The 23,636-nt window shown below is 43.9% G+C and overlaps 1 protein-coding gene across 1 annotated transcript in view; it reads right to left on the reverse strand.

Annotated features, from left to right (window-relative positions):
- Positions 1-23,636, reverse strand: part of LOC100196664 (PDZ and LIM domain 7) — a gene marked incomplete at its 3' end in the record, with an annotated part of 74,052 nt that overhangs the window by 17,737 nt on the left and 32,679 nt on the right. Inside the window, 2 exon segments of the mRNA NM_001141693.1 lie at positions 2,839-2,866; positions 21,893-22,044. Coding sequence (NP_001135165.1) covers positions 2,839-2,866; positions 21,893-22,044 — 180 coding nt within the window.

A 23,636-nucleotide genomic window follows, 5' to 3' on the forward strand; every position in this document is an offset into this window, starting at 1 on the left:
CATGTTATAGGTGACCAGTACTCCTGACAGACTAAGTCATGTTACAGGTGACCAGTACTCCTCTCACAGAAAAACCACATGTTGCTTTACATGTTATCACATGAACTTCACATTAGATCACATGAAATCCATGTGGCTTTTCCCCGTTAAGGGTCCTTTCAGTCGACGTAGAACCTTCTACTGTTTAGAAACAACCAATGACGCTAAGAAACCCTTGTAAAGCGGTATACAGGTGTTCTATTCTCCCCGTCGATGGTGTGTGTGTGTGTGTATGTACAGTTAACTACAGTACAGTTAGGAAGAGGGGGAAATTAAACAACTTCTGAAATCCATGATGACTTCTACGTCTTCCAGCATGTTCCAGTTTAGTTAACAGAACGGAACAGTTTCAAAGCTGGTTAACGCAAGCCAGAGATTAAACAATTCATCAGTCCCAAAAATGGCACTCTATTCCATATGTAGTGCACTACTTTTGACCAAGGCCCTCTTAGTAGTGCACTATATAGGGAATAGGGTGCCATTTGGGACCCAGGAATGGACAGAGGTATGTTAAATAGAGGGTGCGCCGAGTTACAAAAACATCACCCCTGGTGTGGGACATTCCCCAATGATGGACGTGGGGCCTGAATGAAACCGTTTGGGAATCCCTGGACAAGAGAAAAACACACTACTCTTCCTACCAGAACTAAATGAGAAAGACAGACGTACAACATTGTCACTTAGGAATGTTAACGCGGGAATAATGACTACACTGTGGAGAGAATTAGGCTGATGGGAAGTCAATTTTATTTCCTGTATTCTACTCAACAGTCTGGTCCCAACAGACCAGGAGAAGGCCTCTTCTGATCAGGTCATCATTTGGGTTCCCGAGTGGCGCAGAGGTCTAAGGCGCTGCATTTCAGAGCAAGAGGTGTCACTACAGTCCCTGGTTTGAATCCAGGCTGTATCACATCCGGCCGTGATTGGGAGTCCCATAGGGCGGCACACAATTGGACCGTCCGGGTTTGGCCGGTGTAGGCCGTCGTTGTAAATAAAGAATTTGTTCTTAACGGACTTCCCTAGTTAAATAAAACTCAACCTTCACTCTTAAAGGTGCAGTCAGCAATTTCTCCTCCCCAGAGAGTTCCCTGAATGATTCAGATATGAAATAAATACAGAAATCACCCTTCCACATGAACCCAGAGTGACTCGTTTCACAACCCAAACACCGTGAAAACATTTAGTCTTTGAGAGTTGAGTTGGTTTGCATGGTTGGTTGTTTGTCTGTTTGTTTGTGTACCTACCCGTTGTGTGGCTGTAGCATGCTGGCGGGGGCCATTGAGGCCGGGGTGTTAACTTTAGGGGCGTACGCCACGGGTTTAATGACCGTGTTACCGCCGCCAGGCGTGAATGGCCGCGCCATCTTGTTGATAGCGGTGCTGGGGGCAAAGGAGTATTTTGGCTGAACGGAGGCGGGGGCGAGCGAATCCTACAGGGTGTGAGAGGAGGGGGGGGGGACACAGGGGGGAAAACCCATAGCAAATAACATGCAGTTAGACAAACACACACATATGCATAAATTGTGTGGTATTGTACGACACACACACACACACACACACACACACAAAAAACATCTGGCCACACACAGCAGACAGTGTCATATTATCATCTGCTGAAAACCAGCTCTGTTAGCCTCAACATGGCTCAGAACATCAATAGGTGTTGCCAAGGCCAGCTCTGTCTCTCTGTGTGGAGGGAGGAGAGGCTGAAGAAGTGTGAACGCACCCAACTGTCTGACTTGCGTCCCAAATGGCAAACCTATTCACTATATAGTGCACTACCTTTGACCCATTGACTACCCATAGTAAGTGCACTACTTTTGACCCATTGACTACCCATAGTAGTGCACTACGTAGGGAATAGAGAGCCATTTGGAAAGCAACCATGTTATCTTGGAGAGCTGGAGTTTGTGCCACTGAGGATCTGTCTCTGTTAGCTTGGATATGACACTTAACACTTAAATAGATTTCCAAAAATGAACTTTAAAAGTTACACTGTGTTTTCCTCAGCTGGGATTTCTCAGTGTGTCAGAGAGGATGTTATGACAGAATGTCCACTTAGGGGTAAGATGTTTAAATGTATACTGCCTTCCAATACAAATAACACTGTATTTCTGTAATAGGGCTTTGAACTATGAACTTTGCATGATAATGAATACATTTGGGTTGAAATGGCAAAAACTGTTACGATAACGTTATGTTGCCTTGAGTCTGGGTTTGCACAACGCTCTTTAGGGTCACACATACACACACGTGTATAAGGACTACTATTATAATTTCATTCAACAAACAAACGTCAAAACGTATAAGTGGCTACTGCTTATGCAATGTGTGCTGTGAGCCAGCTGCCAGCCTGATGGAGGGAGGATTGAATCAGAATGACTGAAAGACTTTTAAATGCAAGGTGACGGTGTAGGTTGTTAAGAGACGCCACTTAGAGCCAAACAAAGTGAATTCCTCTCATCCCGCCACCACAATGCAATATTAACAGCCTGTTGTGGAAACTGTATGTAAGCACGCTCATAGACAGGGTAATAAATGTTTTGGACTATGAAGAGACATAGGACTTGACCGTTTAGTCACTGCCTAGTGAAGACAGGGCTCTGTTGATTCACATTGCAGAAGCATCACCATTTACAGGGTTTCAGGAGGTGTGAGGTTAAGACAACACAGACATTAAAACGCAAATCTGAAACCCTTTTCCATGTATAGCTTACTACTTTTGACCTGAGCCCTTATAGATTAGTGCACTATACAGGGAATAAGGTGGTGTTTGGGATGCAAAACCAGACACTCTTACCTTCTGATCGCCACCCGCATGGAAAGCTCTGAAAGAAAAGATGGTAAAATAAGTGTTAAAAAAGAAATTTAGAACACCACAGCGGTAGATCCTATAAAACGTTACATTTATATAAAAAAAAGTCTGAATGTATCCTTTTCTGCATTTGAAATTAAAAGTTCAAACTTAAAATCTCTCGACCTCAACACTTCTCAGATAGTTTAAGTTCTTTGTTCTGCGTAAAAATAAACCCTTGTTTGCTGCATTTACATATTCAAGGAGCAGTGTTCAACGTGGACCTCAATATGGACTTTTGGGAACAGTTCTGAAATAGAAACATTAACTTCTCAGGGTCTAACTTCGTTTAATTTGCAGGACATTTATGAATATTAAAACAGTCTATGGTGTATAGTTTGTTTTTATTATAACTTTGGTTAGTTATGAAGAACTTTCTTGATGGAGAATAAATGTTATTATATAGGCTTAGTTACCATAATCAAAAATCGAGTTTTTCCGATGTCTTAAAATGCAGGGAACTAAATCCAACAAACAAATTCATATTTGTCTCGATTTAAGTGTTAAATATGCACTAATCCCAAATATCCAAAGTTAGAATTACACCTCGTCTCCCAAAAATAGTAAAGTGAACCACTATTACTTCCTAACGCCGAGGCCCCAGGTACCTCATTATTACTTCCTAACGCCGAGGCCCCAGGTACCTCATTATTACTTCCTAACACCGAGGCCCCAGGTACCTCATTATTACTTCCTAACACCGAGGCCCCAGGTACCTCATTATTACTTCCTAACACCGAGGCCCCAGGTACCTCATTATTACTTCCTAACGCCGAGGCCCCAGGTACCTCATTATTACTTCCTAACACCGAGGCCCCAGGTACCTCATTATTACTTCCTAACGCCGAGGCCCCAGGTACCTCATTATTACTTCCTAACGCCGAGGCCCCAGGTACCTCATTATTACTTCCTAACGCCGAGGCCCCAGGTACCTCATTATTACTTCCTAACGCCGAGGCCCCAGGTACCTCATTATTACTTCCTAACGCCGAGGCCCCAGGTACCTCATTATTACTTCCTAACGCCGAGGCCCCAGGTACCTCATTATTACTTCCTAACGCCGAGGCCCCAGGTACCTCATTATTACTTCCTAACGCCGAGGCCCCAGGTACCTCATTATTACTTCCTAACGCCGAGGCCCCAGGTACCTCATTATTACTTCCTAACACTGAGGCCCCAGGTACCTCATTATTACTTCCTAACACCGAGGCCCCAGGTACCTCATTATTACTTCCTAACACAGAGGCCCCAGGTACCTCATTATTACTTGCTAACACCGAGGCCCCAGGTACCTCATTATTACTTGCTAACACCGAGGCCCCAGGTACCTCATTATTACTTCCTAACACCGAGGCCCCAGGTACCTCATTATTACTTCCTAACACCGAGGGCCCAGGTACCTCATTATTAATTCCTAACACCGAGGCCCCAGGTACCTCATTATTACTTCCTAACACTGAGGCCCCTATGTGGGTAGGGAACCTGATATTCAAATTATCATTCTCTAGGCTTTATAATGGGAGTGCCTCTCCATAGCAATCACAGGCATCCCACTCAAACCCTTTGACACCACTGTCCTCAGTCCCTATCCTTTAACATTCCTGTCCTCCGTCCCTATCCTTTAACATTCCTGTCCTCCGCCCCTATCCTTTAACATTCCTGTCCCTATCCTTTAACATTCCTGTCCCTATCCTTTAACATTCCTGTCCTCTGCTAACCTGGTCCCAGATCTGTTTGTGCTGTCCTGTTAACTCCCATGGTCAGGAGTTGGCATGACAGCACAGCCAGATCTGGGATCAGGCTAGTCCTCGGTCCCTATCCCTGTTAAATATTTCACTGGCTGATATAGGGTTAAGCATATATTAGCCTAAATCGTCCCAAATGACACCCCATGCCCTATACAGTGAACTACGACGCAATCCCAATTGCACTCTACACTGCCCTCACCCACCTAAATAAGAAGAATACATATGTGAGAATTCTGTTCATTGACTACAGCTCAGCGTTCCAACACCATTGTCCCCTCCAAGCTCGTCATCAACCTTAGGAACCTGGGACTGGACACCTCTCTCTGCAACTGGGTCCTGGACTTGCTGACGGGACTGGCCGGCCGCAGGTGGTAAGGGTAGGCAACAACACCTTCGTCACGCTGACCCTCAACATGGGGGCCCCTCAGGGGTGTGTGCTTAGTCCCTTCCTGTACTCCTTGTTCACCCGATTGCAAAGCCACGCAAGACTCCAACACCGTCAAGTTTGCTGACGACACGCCGGTAGTAGGCCTGATCACCGGCGACGATGAGACAGCCAACCGGGAGGAGGTCAGTGGCCTGGCTGTACGGTGCCAGGACAACAACCTCTCCCTCAATGTCAGTAAGACCAAGGAGCTGATCGTGGACTATAGGAGTGAGAGTGGAGAGCACGCCCCCATCCACATCGACGGGGATGTTGTGCTGAGGGTCGAAAGCTTCAAGTTCCTTGACATCCACATCACTAAGGACTTAACATAGTCCACAGCCGTGAAGAGGGCACGGCAGCACCTCTTCCTGCTCGGGAGGCTAAAAAGATGATTTGGCATGGGCCTTCAGATCCTCAAAAAAGTTCTACAGTTGCACCATCGAGAGCATCTTGACTGGATGCATCACCGCTTGGTATGTATGGAAAATGCACCTCCCTTGACCACAAAACGCTACAGACGCTGGCGCGGACAGCCCAGTACATGACTGACATCACTGGGGCCGAGCTCCCTGCCATCCAGGACCTCTATAATCAGGCGTGTCAGAGAAAGGCCCAAAAAACTGCCAAAGACTCAGGCCACAGATGGTTCACTCTGCTATTGTCCGGCAAACTGTACCAGAGCATCGGCTTTCGGACCAACAGGCGCCGAGACAGCTACCACACCCAAGCCATAAGACCCCTAAATAGCCAGACTGCTAAATGGTTAATTAATGGTAACCAAAACGATCTGTACCGACTATCGTGCACTGACCGTACACAAACAAACTTCATATGCACACTTTACACTCATCATTTGCTGCTGCTACACTGCTCTTTATTTTATTATTATTAATCATTATCATCCACCCTGCCTTCATGTAGATATTTACCTAAAATACCTTATTATTATTATTATTATTATCTATCCTGATGTCTAGTCACTTTACCCTGCCTTCATGTACATATCTACCTCAAATACCTTATTATTATCTATCCTGATGTCTAGTCACTTTACCCTGCCTTCATGTACATATCTACCTCAAATATCTCATTATTATCTATCCTGATGTCTAGTCACTTTACCCTGCCTTCATGTTCATATCTACCTCAAATATCTTATTATTATCTATCCTGATGCCTAGTCACTTTACCCTGCCTTCATGTACATATCTACCTCAAATACCTCATTATTATCTATCCTGATGTCTAGTCACTTTACCCTGCCTTCATGTACATATCTACCTCAAATACCTTATTATTATCTATCCTGATGCCTAGTCACTTTACCCTGCCTTCATGTACATATCTACCTCAAATACCTTATTATTATCTATCCTGATGTCTAGTCACTTTACCCTGCCTTCATGTACATATCTACCTCAAATACCTTATTATTATCTATCCTGATGTCTAGTCACTTTACCCTGCCTTCATGTACATATCTACCTCAAATACCTTATTATTATCTATCCTGATGCCTAGTCACTTTACCCTGCCTTCATGTACATATCTACCTCAAATACCTTATTATCTATCCTGATACCTAGTACTTCTGCACATTGATCTACTGCTAACCTACAAAGCATTACATGGGCTTGCTCCTACCCATCTTTCCGATTTGGTCCTGCCGTACATACCTACACGTACGCTATGGTCATAAGACACAGGCCTCCTAATTGTCCCTAGAATTTCTAAGCAAACAGCTGGAGGCAGGGCTTTCTCCTATAGAGATCCATTTTTATGGAATGGTCTGCCTATCCATGCGAGAGACGCAGACTCGGTCTCGACCTTTAAGTCTTTATTGAAGACTCATCTCTTCAGTAGGTCCTATGATTGAGTGCAGTCTGGCCCAGGAGTATGAAGGTGAACGGAAAAGCACTGGAGCAACGAACTGCCCTTGCTGTCTCTGCCTGGCCGGTTCCCCTCTCTCCACTGGGATTCTCTGCCTCTAACCCTATTACAGGGGCTGAGTCACTGGCTTATTGGTGTTCTTCCATGCCGTCCCTAGGAGGGGTGCGTCACTTGAGTGGGTTGAGTCACTGACGTGGTCTTCCTGTCTGGGTTGGCGCCCCCCCTTGGGTTGTGCCGTGGCGGAGATCTTTGTGGGCTACACTCGGCCTTGTCTCAGGATGGTAAGTTGGTGGTTGAAGATATCCCTGTAGTGGTGTGGGGGCTGTGCTTTGGCAAAGTGGGTGGGGTTATATCCTGCCTGTTTGGCCCTGTCCGGGGGTATCGTCGGACGGGGCCACGGTGTCTCCTGACCCCTCCGGTCTCAGCCTCCAGTATTTACGCTGAAATCATTTGTGAGTCGGGGGGCTAGGGTCAGGCTGTTATATCTGGGAGTATTTCTCCTGTCTTATCCGGTGTCTTTGTGTGAATTTAAGTATGCTCTCTCTCTCTCTCGATGTACATTTGTATGTCGTCATAGAAGTGAATTTTCTGCGCTGTTAAGACTCAGTATATTTGGTATTATTATTATTATTATTATTATTATTATTATTTTTGTTGTGCAGATTTCTGGTAAGTACCAGTTTCTAATTGTATTCTTATTGCACAAGTGTGATTATTGCTATTATAAAAACTGTTTAACAACGTAATTAGAGCTGATATACCATGGCTGTCAGCCAAATCAGCATTCAGGGCTCGAACCACCCAGTGTATAATTGTATTCGTATCGTCAAACTGTAATTACTGATTACTTTTAAAATAGACACAAACCATAGTCTTTACCTGAGTAATATTTCTTCAATTATTATTTGGTTGAAATGTCTAATGATAAATGTTATTCACAATATACAGTTGAAGTCAGAAGTTTACATACACCTATATATTTAAACTCAGTTTTTACGAGTTTTAAATGACTCCAACCTAAGTGTTTGTAAACTTCCCACTTCAACTGTACATAGCATATATGCTCGGTCTCTAACTTTGCATCTCTGAGCTGAGGTTTAACTCAAATCCTTTAATGCTAGGACATAGATTGCAAGATATTAGCTATTTGTTCCTTAGCCTCTTAATAATTTAACCTCGGATAGATCCATTGGATACCGTTACGGCTTTCAGCATTTCCCCCTAATGGAGTCAGATAGTATATAATACCAGAGGTAATAGACCTCAACACTAACTCATTCTCCGTCATCCTCACACAAAACTGGATCTCCACCCATCTGCCCAGAAGGAAAGCCAAGAGAGTTATGTCGTGTTCTGTTACTTTTGGCAAATTAGACCGACCTGGGAAAGAACCGGAGGTGAACGGCAGAATTCCGGGGGAATTAAGGACGCTGCCTTAATAAATGGACTGAGATTGACCTAGGTTCAGTCACAAAATGTCACCCACCTTATTCCCTAGATAGCACACTACTTTGGACCATAGCCCCTGGTCAAAGTAGTGAAATATGGGCCCTGGTCAAAAAGCACTTGGCTATTATAGGGAATAGGGTGCCATTTGGGATGCCTGCCTGGGATGTACTGAATCACTAACTTGATACAAGACCCTGTTCTCCCTAATACACTAGTCTTCGTCCCAAATTGCACTTTATTCCCTACATAGTGCACTACTACCCTATGGGCCCTGGTCAAAAGTAGTGCACTACTAGCCTATAGACCCTGGTATAAAGAAGTGTACTACGTAGGGAATAGGGGGCCATTTGGGATGGAGACATTGTGCGACTGCCAAACACCAGTGATTCCAGAGATAATGCCTCTTTCCGACTAACCCATAGCATTCTTCTCTTTTCAAGGTCACATACAGTCAAAAGTTTGGACACACTTACTCATTCAAGGGGTTTTCCTTTATTTCTACAGAATTTCTACAGAATAATAGTGAATACGTCAAAAAACTATGAAATAACACATATGGAATAATGTAGTAACAAACAAAAAAACTAAAAAAAAAGCGTTAAATCAAAATATATTTTATTCTTCAAAGAAGCCACCCTTTGCCTTGATGACAGCTTTGCACAAAATAGGGGACTGTGAACAAATATGAACGATGAAATCCCAACACAATCATCACCACCACCACCACCACACGGAGTGTTGCCAGTGGAACAGTGACACACAACCCTATTGTGTCTGTCTCTGGATGATCAGTGATATATTACTGGGTGGAGCAGTTTCCTTCACTGGGATGTACACCCTATAGTAGTGCACTACTTTGGACCACACCCTCACTTTGTTATTCTACTCACTTGCTAGAATTTTTTTTAATAGTTTTTTTTTAATCGTGTACACACACACACACACTTAACGAGGCAGTTAATTATAACAAAATTCTTATTTACATTGACTGCCTACACCGGCCAAACCCGGACGACGCTGGGCCAATTGTGCGCAGCCCTGTGGGACTCCCAATCAAAGCCGGTTGTGATACAGCCTGGATTATTTATATATAAACAACAATATATGCCATTCAGCAGATGCTTTTATCCAAAGTGACTTAGTCATACATTTACCTATGGGTGGACCCGGGAATCGAACACACTAGTCTGGTATTACAAGCACCATGCTCTATCAACTGAGCGACAGAGGAGAGGACCGAATCCTAAAGACTAGGACGATACTTCATCATAGCCGTGGAATATAAAAACGAGGCCCCAAACCAAAGCCAATACACACCATCATTCAGTCATCAAACTGTCTTCCTAACTCATCCGAAAACCAAACTGTGGAAGGCCCTCCAAACCCCCTGAGAGACAAACAGAACAGCTCATATCCAGCATTAAAAAGAGATGAGTTTCAGCTTAATGCAACTCAACGGGAGCTTATTGTCTATTGTGACAGAGAGGGGTTGAGGAAGAGAAGGGTGAGGGTCACGGGTAGGAGGAAGAATCCGTGTGATTTACAATTGTTCTTCTAAAGAAAGGCGTTGGGGTTATACGGGGAGGAAACTGGTGAGAGTGAGTGAGTGAGTGAGTGAGTGAGTGAGTGAGTGAGTGAGTGAGTGAGTGAGTGAGTGAGTGAGTGAGACAGGTCTGTCTAGTGTGACATCAGATTCACTACTGACGAGTACAGACCTGCCTAATCCTTTACAACCAACACCTACGACTGAGAAACTCAACACACAATCAAACAACGCATGCAGTGGTGGTGACCCATATATTCACAACATCATCATCAAGTGTGTATACACACACACACACAACATTGGTTTTTTCATTACTGGTCCCTCGTGGGAATCGAATCTACAACTCTAGCATTGCAAGCGGCATGCTCTACCAACTGAGCCACACACACACACACACACACACAATAAAGATGTTTTGCTCGATGTGTAGTCTAATAACACAGTTCATATCCGTACGGTGTCTGTTTCAGCTACAGAAAACTCTACAGTATCACTAGATGTACTGTAAGGCCACAAAAAAAGTTTTCAATATGCTTATGTATGGTACACACCTGACATATAACTTTTAAGGCCAAGCACAATGTTGTTTGTTTAAAGACACGGTTCTCCAAAAAGAGGTGGATGTACAGGGAGTGGTTCATGACATTTTAGGAACTTAAAATAAATAAAAATGTGTTAGATTATGTCCTGTTTTGGTCAGTCAGTTTATGAATAGTACTGCCAAATTCAAAAAACAACAAACTGACCGTGACCCTGAATCCAACCAGCCACTTTGTTCCTGTGCCCTGATCTGTTGGCTAAACCGCAGGTATACATCTGAACACTCTGGGTCATTCACCAAAGTCTGGTCTGGTCTGACAGAAGACACAGGCTTCACCCCCCCCCCCCCCCAAAAAAGTAGTGCCCTATATAGGGAATAGGGTGCCATTTGGGACTCAGACATATTCCACTACAGCATCAGAGAGGAGGTTGAAGGACAGAGGTTACAATTTGTAAGTCGCTCTGGATAAGAGCGTCTGCTAAATGACGTAAATGTAAATGTTACAGGAAGAACAACACACAGCCTTCCCTGTAGAGCATGGTGTTTGCAACGCCAGGGTTGTGGGTTCGATTCCCACGGGGGGCCAGTACGGAGAAAAATGTATGCATTCACTACTGTAAATCGCTCTGGATAAGAGCGTCTGCTAAATGACTAAAATGTAAATGTTTAGACTTGACTGCCTCTAACCCTGCTATATTTAAGAGAAGAGGAGAACACGGAACCCAAACCGGCTGCGCACGTGCGCCATCGTGCGCCATCGTGCGCCATCGTGCATAAATGTATTTTGTCCCCCCGACACCAAACGCGATCACGACACACAGGTTAAAATATCAAAACAAACTCTGAACCAAATTACATTAATTTGGGGACAGGTCGAAAAGCATTAAACATTTATGGCAATTTAGCTAGTTGTTGCGAGCTAATTTGTCCTATTTAGCTAGCTTGCTGTTGCTAGCTAATTTGTCCTGGGATATAAATGTTGAGTTGTTATTTAACCTGAAATGCACAAGGTCCTCTACTCTGACAATTAATCCACATAAAACGGTCAACCGAATCGTTTCTAGTCATCTCTCCTTCCTTCCAGGCTTTTTCTTCTTTGGACTTTATATGGTGATTGGCATCTAAACTTTCATAGTATTACCACGACGACAGGTAACAAAGTTCGTATTTCAGTCACCCACGTGGGTATAACCAACGAGGAGATGGCACGTAGGTACCTGCTTCTATAAACCAATGAATAGATGGGAGGGGCAGGACTTGCAGTGCGATCTGCGTCAGAAATAGGAATGACTTCTATTTTATCCCATGGCAACGCAGGTGCTCGTTGATGCGCACGGGCGGTGTGGGTATAATAATTGAATAACATAGATTTCTAAATGTATTTTTGCAACGCTCGCGCACGCGACGCGAGCGGTGTAGTCAGGGTATTAGGCATCGTCACAAACAGCACCTGCGACGTCCCTCCCACTCTGTCTACTGAGATCTGCTGTTTGGTAGTCTGCTTGTTACAGGCCAGTGGGCCTGGGAGGATCGTCAGATGATGTGGCGCACCTGGGCAGGCTGGCCACATCAGCCAACCTCTCTTCCCCTAGGCAGACTGGCCACATCAGCCAACCTCTCTTCCCTCTTCACCTGGGCAGACTGGCCACATCAGCCAACATCTCTCTTCCCTCTTCACCTGGGCAGGCTGGCCACATCAGCCAACATCTCTCTTCCCTCTTCACCTGGGCAGGCTGGCCACATCAGCCAACCTCTCTTCCCTCTTCACCTGGGCAGGCTGGCCACATCAGCCAACATCTCTCTTCCCTCTTCACCTGGGCAGGCTGGCCACATCAGCCAACATCTCTTCCCTCTTCACCTGGGCAGGCTGGCCACATCAGCCAACATCTCTTCCCTCTTCACCTGGGCAGACTGGCCACGTCAGCCAACATCTCTCTTCCCTCTTCACCTGGGCAGACTGGCCACATCAGCCAACCTCTCTTCCCTCTTCACCTGGGCAGACTGGCCACATCAGCCAACATCTCTCTTCCCTCTTCACCTGGGCAGGCTGGCCACATCAGCCAACATCTCTCTTCCCTCTTCACCTGGGCAGACTGGCCACGTCAGCCAACATCTCTCTTCCCTCTTCACCTGGGCAGACTGGCTTCCTCCACCTTTTGGTTGTTGGTCTGTTTTCACCAGACAACATTCCCCACTCATCCACACACTACTGATCATATAGGACGTCCACAGCTTATGTTACATTTTTGTATTTATCATTTAGTTTAATAAATGTATTTCTTTTTACATTGAAGTAAATGTAATTGGGGCGGCAGGGTAGCCTAGTGGTTAGAGCGTTGAGCCAGTAACCAAAAGGTTGCTGGATCGAATCCACGACCTGACAAGGTATAAATCTGTCGTTCTGCCCCTGAACAAGGCACTGTTCCTAGGCCGTCATTGTAAATAAGAATTTGTTCTTAACTGACTTGCCCAGTTAAAAGGTTAAATAAAAAATAAAAATTCAGTCAAGTGTGGTCTCCCTTTGTTGTAATGAACTAAGAGCCAGCTAACACAGTAGGTGCTCGTCCAATCTGAGATTTTGGTAATATAGTAGTTTTGGTGGTATGTTGTTTGTAAATTGGCCTAATTTGTTTTGTTTGGTTGGCATTTGGTTTGGACTTCCTGTTTTGTGCACGGTCAGCTTGGAGCACCATGTAAGGGTAGTAACTTTATGAGTTTTGTTTTGGTGGATACTGGAAGGGAAGCAGCCTTTGTCCCCTGTGTGTTATCCTACAAAGCCCCGTGCGTTGGCCTACCAAAGCCCCGTGCGTTGGCCTACAAAAGCCCCGTGCGTTGGCCTACAAAAGCCCCGTGCGTTGGCCTACAAAAGCCCCGTGCGTTGGCCTACAAAAGCCCCGTGCGTTGGCCTACAAAAGCCCCGTGCGTTGGCCTACAAAAGCCCCGTGCGTTTATGCCCATTTCCTAATCATTGGGGTTTTACGTGCTGGTACATGTGTTACATTGATATAGCTGTGTCGGCATTAGTCTGGCTGAAAAATGTATGTCCTGTCCTTAGAGCAAAAAGCAAAGAATTCTGGGGTCAACTAAAAAGGAGTACATTTTTCTTCTGGCCTAGCTATGCCACTTAGTCCAAGTACTGTATCTCAATTTGAGAAGCATGCAGAACCTTTTGGAAAAGCCAGTGCTTTGGACTATGATGCAAACATTTGAGGGTTCTCTCTCCTTTGTAGGATGGGATGAGATAGTGCCAGTCAAAATGTTGTAACCAATTAACTGGTGTACAGGTCTGGGCTGGGGTCATTCTGGGTAACCAGGTAACTGGTGTACAGGTCTGGGCTGGGGTCATTCTGGGTAACCAGTTGGTGTACAATTTGTGCGCCGCCTCATTGGTCTTCCGGTCGCGGCCGGCTGCAACAAAGCCTGGGATCAAACCCGGGTCTGTAGTGACGCCGCTAGCACTGCGATGCAGTGCCTTAGACCGCTGCTCCACTATAGAGGCAGATAGTGCCCTACTTTATGACCAGGCCCCAGAGTGCACTTTGAAGGGAATAGGGTTCTATTTCGGATGCAGACCACATGTCGGTTTTCATTACTCATCTATTAAATCACAGACATATGACTTTCTCTCTCTCTCTCTCTCTCCCTCACAAACGGATGAGGTAGTTACAGTCTCCCTCCTCAGACACACTCACTCCTTTTTTAGGCTTTCGGTTGAGGCTGTTACGTGACCTCTTCAAGAAGGAAGACTGTCAATTCAGCACTTCAGATTTTTCCATATGTGTCGGGGGGGGAGCGAGAGCAAGGGCGTGCGAGAGAGAGAGAGCAAGCGAGAGAGAGAGAGTAAGGGCGAGAGAGAGAGTAAGGGCGAGCGAGAGAGAGAGAGAGAGAGAGTAAGGGCGAGCGAGTGAGCGAGGTGTCAGAATGGAAAGCGGAATAGTTTGGAGTCACTCTAAACCTTCTTGATGGACTCAGGCAGGCCGTAATATCAGTCAGCCATATTCCTGAAGTCACTCAGGCCTCACATTCTAACTGTAGATCTGGTCTCTGCTTTGATTGTGTCCGAAATGGCACTCTATTCCCTACTTTCGGCCAGTCAGACACAGCCTTGTTTATTAACAGTGTATCTAGACTCCCTCACTGTACCATCACTATCTCCAGTTCAGACACTCCCTCACTGTACCATCACTATCTCCAGTTCAGACACTCCCTCACTGTACCATCACCATCTCCAGTTCAGACACTCCCTCACTGTACCGTCACCATCTCCAGTTCAGACACACTCCCTCACTGTACCATCACTATCTCCAGTTCAGACACACTCCCTCACTGTACCATCACCATCTCCAGTTCAGACACACTCCCTCACTGTACCATCACCATCTCCAGTTCAGACACACTCCCTCACTGTACCATCACCATCTCCAGTTCAGACACTCCCTCACTGTACCATCACTATCTCCAGTTCAGACACACTCCCTCACTGTACCATCACCATCTCCAGTTCAGACACTCCCTCACTGTACCATCACCATCTCCAGTTCAGACACTCCCTCACCATCTCCAGTTCAGACACTCCCTCACCATCTCCAGTTCAGACACTCCCTCACCATCTCCAGTTCAGACACTCCCTCACTGTACCATCACCATCTCCAGTTCAGACACTCCCTCACTGTACCATCACTATCTCCAGTTCAGACACACTCCCTCACTGTACCATCACTATCTCCAGTTCAGACACACTCCCTCACTGTACCATCACTATCTCCAGTTCAGACACACTCCCTCACTGTACCATCACTATCTCCAGTTCAGACACACTCCCTCACTGTACCATCACTATCTCCAGTTCAGACACTCCCTCGCTATCTCCAGTTCAGACACTCCCTCACTGTACCATCACCATCTCCAGTTCAGACACTCCCTCACTGTACCATCACCATCTCCAGTTCAGACACTCCCTCACTGTACCATCACTATCTCCAGTTCAGACACTCCCTCACTGTACCATCGCTATCTCCAGTTCAGACACACTCCCTCACTGTACCATCGCTATCTCCAGTTCAGACACTCCCTCACTGTACCATCACTATCTCCAGTTCAGACACTCCCTCACTGTACCATCACTATCTCCAGTTCAGACACTCCCTCACTGTACCATCACTATCTCCAGTTCAGACACTCCCTCACTGTACCATCACTATCTCCAGTTCAGACACTCCCTCACCATCTCCAGTTCAGACACTCCCTCACCATCTCCAGTTCAGACACTCCCTCACCATCTCCAGTTCAGACACACTCCCTCACTGTACCATCACCATCTCCAGTTCAGACACTCCCTCGCTGTACCATCGCTATCTCCAGTTCAGACACTCCCTCGCTGTACCATCGCTATCTACAGTTCAAATCAGATTTGTCAAATTTCATAAAACCTTTTGAGGATCCGGGGACCCATGCCAAATCTTCAGTCTCCTGATGGTGAATAGGTTTTGTCGTTCCCTCTTCGCGACTGTCTTGTTGTGTTTGGACCATGATATTCCGTTGGTGATGTGGACCCCAAGGAACTTAAATCTCTCATAACCTGCTCCACTACAGCCCCGTGGATGAGAATGAGGGCATTTCTCGGCCCTCATTTTCCCGTAGTCCACAATCATCTCCTTTGTCTCGATCACATTACGCTAGAGGTCGTTCAGACACCCTCACCAAACAGTATTGGTTCCATGTCTGTGTGTGACCTGAAGTAACCACTACAACCCGTCTTGTTGCGACAAGGTTTCACTGTTAAATAGCTGCAACAGCAGCTGATACGCAATAGATGAAACGGACAGGATAGACGGTGGCTTGGTTAGTTCAACACCTCTATATCTGTCGATGCAGGAGATTCTAACCAAACATAAATGGTTACCATGTCTTTCATTTCCTGTTAGAAATTAGCTGTTGGCTTGACATAAAAAAATATATATAAAAAAAAAAAAACGTTTTAATTCAGTAGGGAGTTTCTAGGAGGAGTAAATACCACATGCCTCTGTAGGTAGCAGGTATGTTATCCAAACCCCAGTCCGTCAAATTACATATGCTTCGCTTTATTTAAATCACCCAAAGTGATTTTAATCTCATTTAATGGATTTTCCAACAGAATTAGAAAGCAAGACATCTCAAACCACTCCTCTAACTAACATGGTCCAAACACACCGAGACAGTCGTGAAGAGGGCACGACTAAACCTATTCCCCCTCAGGAGACTGAAAAGATTTGGCATGGGTCCTCAGATCCTCAAAAGGTTCTACAGCCGCACCATCGAGAGCTTTCTGACTGGTTGCATCACTGCCTGGTATGGCAACTGCTCGGCCTCCGACCGCAAGGTGCTACAGAGGGTAGACGGTGGCTTGGTTGTACATCACCAGGGCCAATCTTCCTGCCATCCAGGACCTCTATACCAAGCGGTGTCAGAGGAAGGCCCTAAAAATTGCCGAAGACTCCAGCCACCCTAGTCATAGACTGTTCTCTCTGCTACCGCACGGCAAGCGGTACCGGAGCGCCAAGTCTAGGTCCAAGAGGCTTCTAAACAGCTTCTACCCCCAAGCCATAAGACTGCTGAACAGCTAATTAAATGGCTACCCAGACTATTTGCATTGCCCACCCCCCCTCACACCGCTGCTACTCTCTGTTATTATCTATGAATAGTCACTTTAATAACTCTACCTACATGTACATATTACCTCAACTAACCGGTGCCCCCGCACATCGACTCTGTATCGATACCCCCTGTAAATAGTCTCGCTGTTGATATTTACATTTACATTTTAGTCATTTAGCAGACGCTCTTATCCAGAGCGACTTACAGTAGTGAATGCATACATTTCATACATTTTTTCCCCCCGTACTGGTCCCCCATGGGAATCGAACCCACTACCCTGGCGTTGCAAACACCATGCTCTACCAACTGAGCCACACAAATAATTACTGCTCTTTAATTATTTGTTACTTTTATTTTTATCTGTATTTTTTTAAACTGCATTGTTGGTTAGGGGCTCGTAAGTAAGCATTTCACTGTGAGGTCTACTACACCCGTTGTAATTCGGGCGCATGTGACGAATACAATTTGATTTGTACGGTGTTCAGTGTAAATAAATGTATTGTGTTTTCCTGTGGGTGTCTGGTCTTGCTAGCTACCTGCTAAGGATGGGATAAATTGTCACTGCTGTGTAAACAGGTGTGGTGGGTTCTTTCATGATACTGTGTGTTTTATGGTTTAGTAAGCATGGTATATTCTGGTATGGTACTGAGGGTGAGTATAGTATATACAGTACGGTCTAGTTATATTACTGAGGGTGAGTATAGTGTATACAGTACGGGCTAGTTATATTACTGAGGGTGAGTATAGTGTATACAGTACAGTCTAGTTATACTATCTTACTTGCTGAGGGTGAGTATAGTATATACAGTACAGTCTAGTTATATTACTGAGGGTGAGTATAGTGTATACAGTACGGGCTAGTTATATTACTGAGGGTGAGTATAGTGTATACAGTACGGTCTAGTTATATTACTGAGGGTGAGTATAGTGTATACAGTACGGTCTAGTTATATTCTTAGCTGAGTGTGAGTATAGTATATACAGTACGGTCTAGTTATATTACTGAGGGTGAGTATAGTGTATACAGTACGGTCTAGTTATATTACTGAGGGTGAGTATAGTGTATACAGTACGGTCTAGTTATATTACTGAGGGTGAGTATAGTGTATACAGTACGGTCTAGTTATATTACTGAGGGTGAGTATAGTGTATACAGTACGGTCTAGTTATATTACTGAGGGTGAGTATAGTGTATACAGTACGGTCTAGTTATATTACTGAGGGTGAGTATAGTGTATAGAGTATGGGCTAGTTATATTATCTTACTTGCTGAGGGTGAGTATAGTATATAGAGTATGGGCTAGTTATATTATCTTACTTGCTGAGGGTGAGTATAGTATATACAGTACGGGCTAGTTATATTACTGAGGGTGAGTATAGTGTATAGAGTATGGGCTAGTTATATTATCTTACTTGCTGAGGGTGAGTATAGTATATACAGTACGGGCTAGTTATATTACTGAGGGTGAGTATAGTATATAGAGTATGGGCTAGTTATACTATCTTACTTGCTGAGGGTGAGTATAGTATATACAGTACGGGCTAGTTATATTACTGAGGGTGAGTATAGTGTATAGAGTATGGGCTAGTTATATTATCTTACTTGCTGAGGGTGAGTATAGTATATACAGTACGGGCTAGTTATATTACTGAGGGTGAGTATAGTATATAGAGTATGGGCTAGTTATACTATCTTACTTCCTGAGGGTGAGTATAGTATATACAGTACGGGCTAGTTATATTAATGAGGGTGAGTATAGTATATAGAGTACGGGCTAGTTATACCATCTTACTTGCCGAGGGTGAGTATAGTATATACAGTACGGGCTAGTTATATTACTGAGGGTGAGTATAGTATATAGAGTACGGGCTAGTTATACTATCTTACTTGCTGAGGGTGAGTATAGTGTATACAGTACGGGCTAGTTATATTACTGAGGGTGAGTATAGTATATAGAGTATGGGCTAGTTATATTATCTTACTTGCTGAGGGTGAGTATAGTATATACAGTACGGGCTAGTTATATTATCTTACTTGCTGAGGGTGAGTATAGTATATACAGTACGGGCTAGTTATATTACTGAGGGTGAGTATAGTATATAGAGTATGGGCTAGTTATATTATCTTACTTGCTGAGGGTGAGTATAGTATATACAGTACGGGCTAGTTATATTACTGAGGGTGAGTATAGTATATAGAGTATGGGCTAGTTATATTACTGAGGGTGAGTATAGTATATAGAGTATGGGCTAGTTATATTATCTTACTTGCTGAGGGTGAGTATAGTATATAGAGTATGGGCTAGTTATATTATCTTACTTGCTGAGGGTGAGTATAGTATATAGAGAATGGGCTAGTTATATTATCTTACTTGCTGAGGGTGAGTATAGTATATAGAGTACGGGCTAGTTATATTACTGAGGGTGAGTATAGTATATAGAGTATGGGCTAGTTATATTATCTTACTTGCTGAGGGTGAGTATAGTATATAGAGTACGGGCTAGTTATATTACTGAGGGTGAGTATAGTATATACAGTACGGGCTAGTTATATTACTGAGGGTGAGTATAGTATATAGAGTATGGGCTAGTTATATTATCTTACTTGCTGAGGGTGAGTATAGTATATAGAGTATGGGCTAGTTATATTACTGAGGGTGAGTATAGTATATAGAGTATGGGCTAGTTATATTACTGAGGGTGAGTATAGTATATAGAGTATGGGCTAGTTATATTATCTTACTTGCTGAGGGCGAGTATAGTATATAGAGTATGGGCTAGTTATATTACTGAGGGTGAGTATAGTATATAGAGTATGGGCTAGTTATATTACTGAGGGTGAGTATAGTATATACAGTACGGGCTAGTTATATTACTGAGGGTGAGTATAGTGTATAGAGTATGGGCTAGTTATATTATCTTACTTGCTGAGGGTGAGTATAGTATATACAGTACGGGCTAGTTATATTACTGAGGGTGAGTATAGTGTATACAGTATGGGCTAGTTATATTATCTTACTTGCTGAGGGTGAGTATAGTATATAGAGTATGGGCTAGTTATATTATCTTCTGAGGGTGAGTATAGTATATAGAGAATGGGCTAGTTATATTACTCTGAGGGTGAGTATAGTATATACAGTACGGGCTAGTTATATTACTGAGGGTGAGTATAGTGTATAGAGTATGGGCTAGTTATATTATCTTACTTGCTGAGGGTGAGTATAGTATATACAGTACGGGCTAGTTATATTACTGAGGGTGAGTATAGTATATAGAGTACGGGCTAGTTATATTACTGAGGGTGAGTATAGTATATAGAGTATGGGCTAGTTATATTATCTTACTTGCTGAGGGTGAGTATAGTATATAGAGTATGGGCTAGTTATATTACTGAGGGTGAGTATAGTATATAGAGTATGGGCTAGTTATATTACTGAGGGTGAGTATAGTATATAGAGTATGGGCTAGTTATATTATCTTACTTGCTGAGGGTGAGTATAGTATATACAGTACGGGCTAGTTATATTACTGAGGGTGAGTATAGTGTATAGAGTACGGGCTAGTTATATTACTGAGGGTGAGTATAGTATATAGAGTATGGGCTAGTTATATTATCTTACTTGCTGAGGGTGAGTATAGTATATAGAGTATGGGCTAGTTATATTACTGAGGGTGAGTATAGTATATAGAGTATGGGCTAGTTATATTACTGAGGGTGAGTATAGTATATAGAGTATGGGCTAGTTATATTACTGAGGGTGAGTATAGTATATAGAGTATGGGCTAGTTATATTATCTTACTTGCTGAGGGTGAGTATAGTATATACAGTACGGGCTAGTTATATTACTGAGGGTGAGTATAGTATATAGAGTATGGGCTAGTTATATTACTGAGGGTGAGTATAGTATATAGAGTATGGGCTAGTTATATTACTGAGGGTGAGTATAGTATATAGAGTATGGGCTAGTTATATTACTGAGGGTGAGTATAGTATATAGAGTATGGGCTAGTTATATTATCTTACTTGCTGAGGGTGAGTATAGTATATAGAGTATGGGCTAGTTATATTATCTTACTTGCTGAGGGTGAGTATAGTATATAGAGTATGGGCTAGTTATATTACTGAGGGTGAGTATAGTATATAGAGTATGGGCTAGTTATATTATCTTACTTGCTGAGGGTGAGTATAGTATATACAGTACGGCTAGTTATATTACTGAGGGTGAGTATAGTGTATAGAGTACGGGCTAGTTATATTACTGAGGGTGAGTATAGTATATAGAGTATGGGCTAGTTATATTATCTTACTTGCTGAGGGTGAGTATAGTATATACAGTACGGGCTAGTTATATTACTGAGGGTGAGTATAGTATATAGAGTATGGGCTAGTTATATTACTGAGGGTGAGTATAGTATATAGAGTATGGGCTAGTTATATTACTGAGGGTGAGTATAGTATATAGAGTATGGGCTAGTTATATTATCTTACTTGCTGAGGGTGAGTATAGTATATACAGTACGGGCTAGTTATATTACTGAGGGTGAGTATAGTATATAGAGTATGGGCTAGTTATATTACTGAGGGTGAGTATAGTATATAGAGTATGGGCTAGTTATATTACTGAGGGTGAGTATAGTATATAGAGTATGGGCTAGTTATATTACTGAGGGTGAGTATAGTATATAGAGTATGGGCTAGTTATATTATCTTACTTGCTGAGGGTGAGTATAGTATATAGAGTATGGGCTAGTTATATTATCTTACTTGCTGAGGGTGAGGGTGAGCAACTCCTCTGCTGCTCTTATCTTGTTCTGTGCCTCCACATGGGTCATGTCTTCTGCGTTGGTCTCTCCAATGGACACCACCCAATCTCCCACGCCCACACCGGCCTGGGCAGCCTTACCCCCGGGGGTCAGCTGTAGAGGGAGAGAGAGAAGGGGGGGGGGGAGGGATTGTGGTGCTCAACAGGGGCGCTCACTTATACAGAAATATAGACCTTTGGCCTATTAAACCCAGCCACTGACAAGAACACATTACGATTACCTGTGAAATCCCACTGAACATTCAGCCTCTGGTTCATCCAACAGTATAGTTGTACAAGTACATGTGAACTAAAAAGAATCACCTAATATTTCCGTCTCTCAATATTTTCAGGGTTAAATGGAACAAACATCTGTCATAAACAACACAGTGCTTATTAGAATACGGTTCAAAGACAAGCATGTAAATGGTATTGTTCTGAAGCTAACCTACTATAATTGATACACAACAAAGCAATTCGTGTTAATGAGTCAGTAACAGGGCTGATCTAGAGGGAAGACCAGGAGGAAATCTAGTCAGTAACAGGGCTGATCTAGAGGGAAGACCAGGAGGATATCTAGTCAGTAACAGGGCTGATCTAGAGGGAAGACCAGGAGGATATCTCGTCAGTAACAGGGCTGATCTAGAGGGAAGACCAGGAGGATATCTAGTCAGTAACAGGGCTGATCTAGAGGGAAGACCAGGAGGATATCTAGTCAGTAACAGGGCTGATCTAGAGGGAAGACCAGGAGGATATCTATAATTACAGGGCTGATCTAAGGGGAAGACTAGGAGGATATCTAGTCAGTAACAGGGCTGATCTAAAGGGAAGACCGGGAGAATATCTAGTCAGTAACAGGGCTGATCTAGAGGGAAGACTAGGAGGATATCTAGTCAGTAACGGGGCTGATCTAGAGGGAAGACCAGGAGGATATCTAGTCAGTAACAGGGCTGATCTAGAGGGAAGACCAAGAGGATATCTAGTCAGTAACAGGGCTGGTCTAGAGGGAAGACCAGGAGGATATCTAGTCAGTAACAGGGCTGATCTAAAGGGAAGACTAGGAGGATATCTAGTCAGTAACGGGGCTGATCTAGAGGGAAGACCAGGAGGATATCTATAATTACAGGGCTGATCTAAAGGGAAGACCAGGAGGATATCTAGTCAGTAACAGGGCTGATCTAGAGGGAAGACCAGGAGGATATCTATAATTACAGGGCTGATCTAAAGGGAAGACCAGGAGGATATCTAGTCAGTAACAGGGCTGATCTAGAGGGAAGACTAGGAGGATATCTAGTCAGTACCAGGGCTGATTTAAAGGGAAGACTAGGAGGATATCTAGTCAGTACCAGGGCTGATCTAGAGGGAAGACCAGGAGGATATCTAGTCAGTAACAGGGCTGATCTAGAGGGAAGACCAGGAGGATATCTATAATTAGAGGGCTGATCTAGAGGGAAGACCAGGAGGATATCTAGTCAGTAACAGGGCTGATCTAGAGGGAAGACCAGGAGGATATCTAGTCAGTAACAGGGCTGATCTAAAGGGAAGACCGGGAGAATATCTATAATTACAGGGCTGATCTAAAGGGAAGACTAGGAGGATATCTAGTCAGTACCAGGGCTGATCTAGAGGGAAGACCAGGAGGATATCTAGTCAGTAACAGGGCTGATCTAGAGGGAAGACCAGGAGGATATCTAGTAATTACAGGGC

The sequence above is a fragment of the Salmo salar genome, chromosome ssa05, assembly GCF_905237065.1.
Source record: "Salmo salar chromosome ssa05, Ssal_v3.1, whole genome shotgun sequence".
Taxonomy (NCBI): Eukaryota; Metazoa; Chordata; class Actinopteri; order Salmoniformes; family Salmonidae; genus Salmo; species Salmo salar.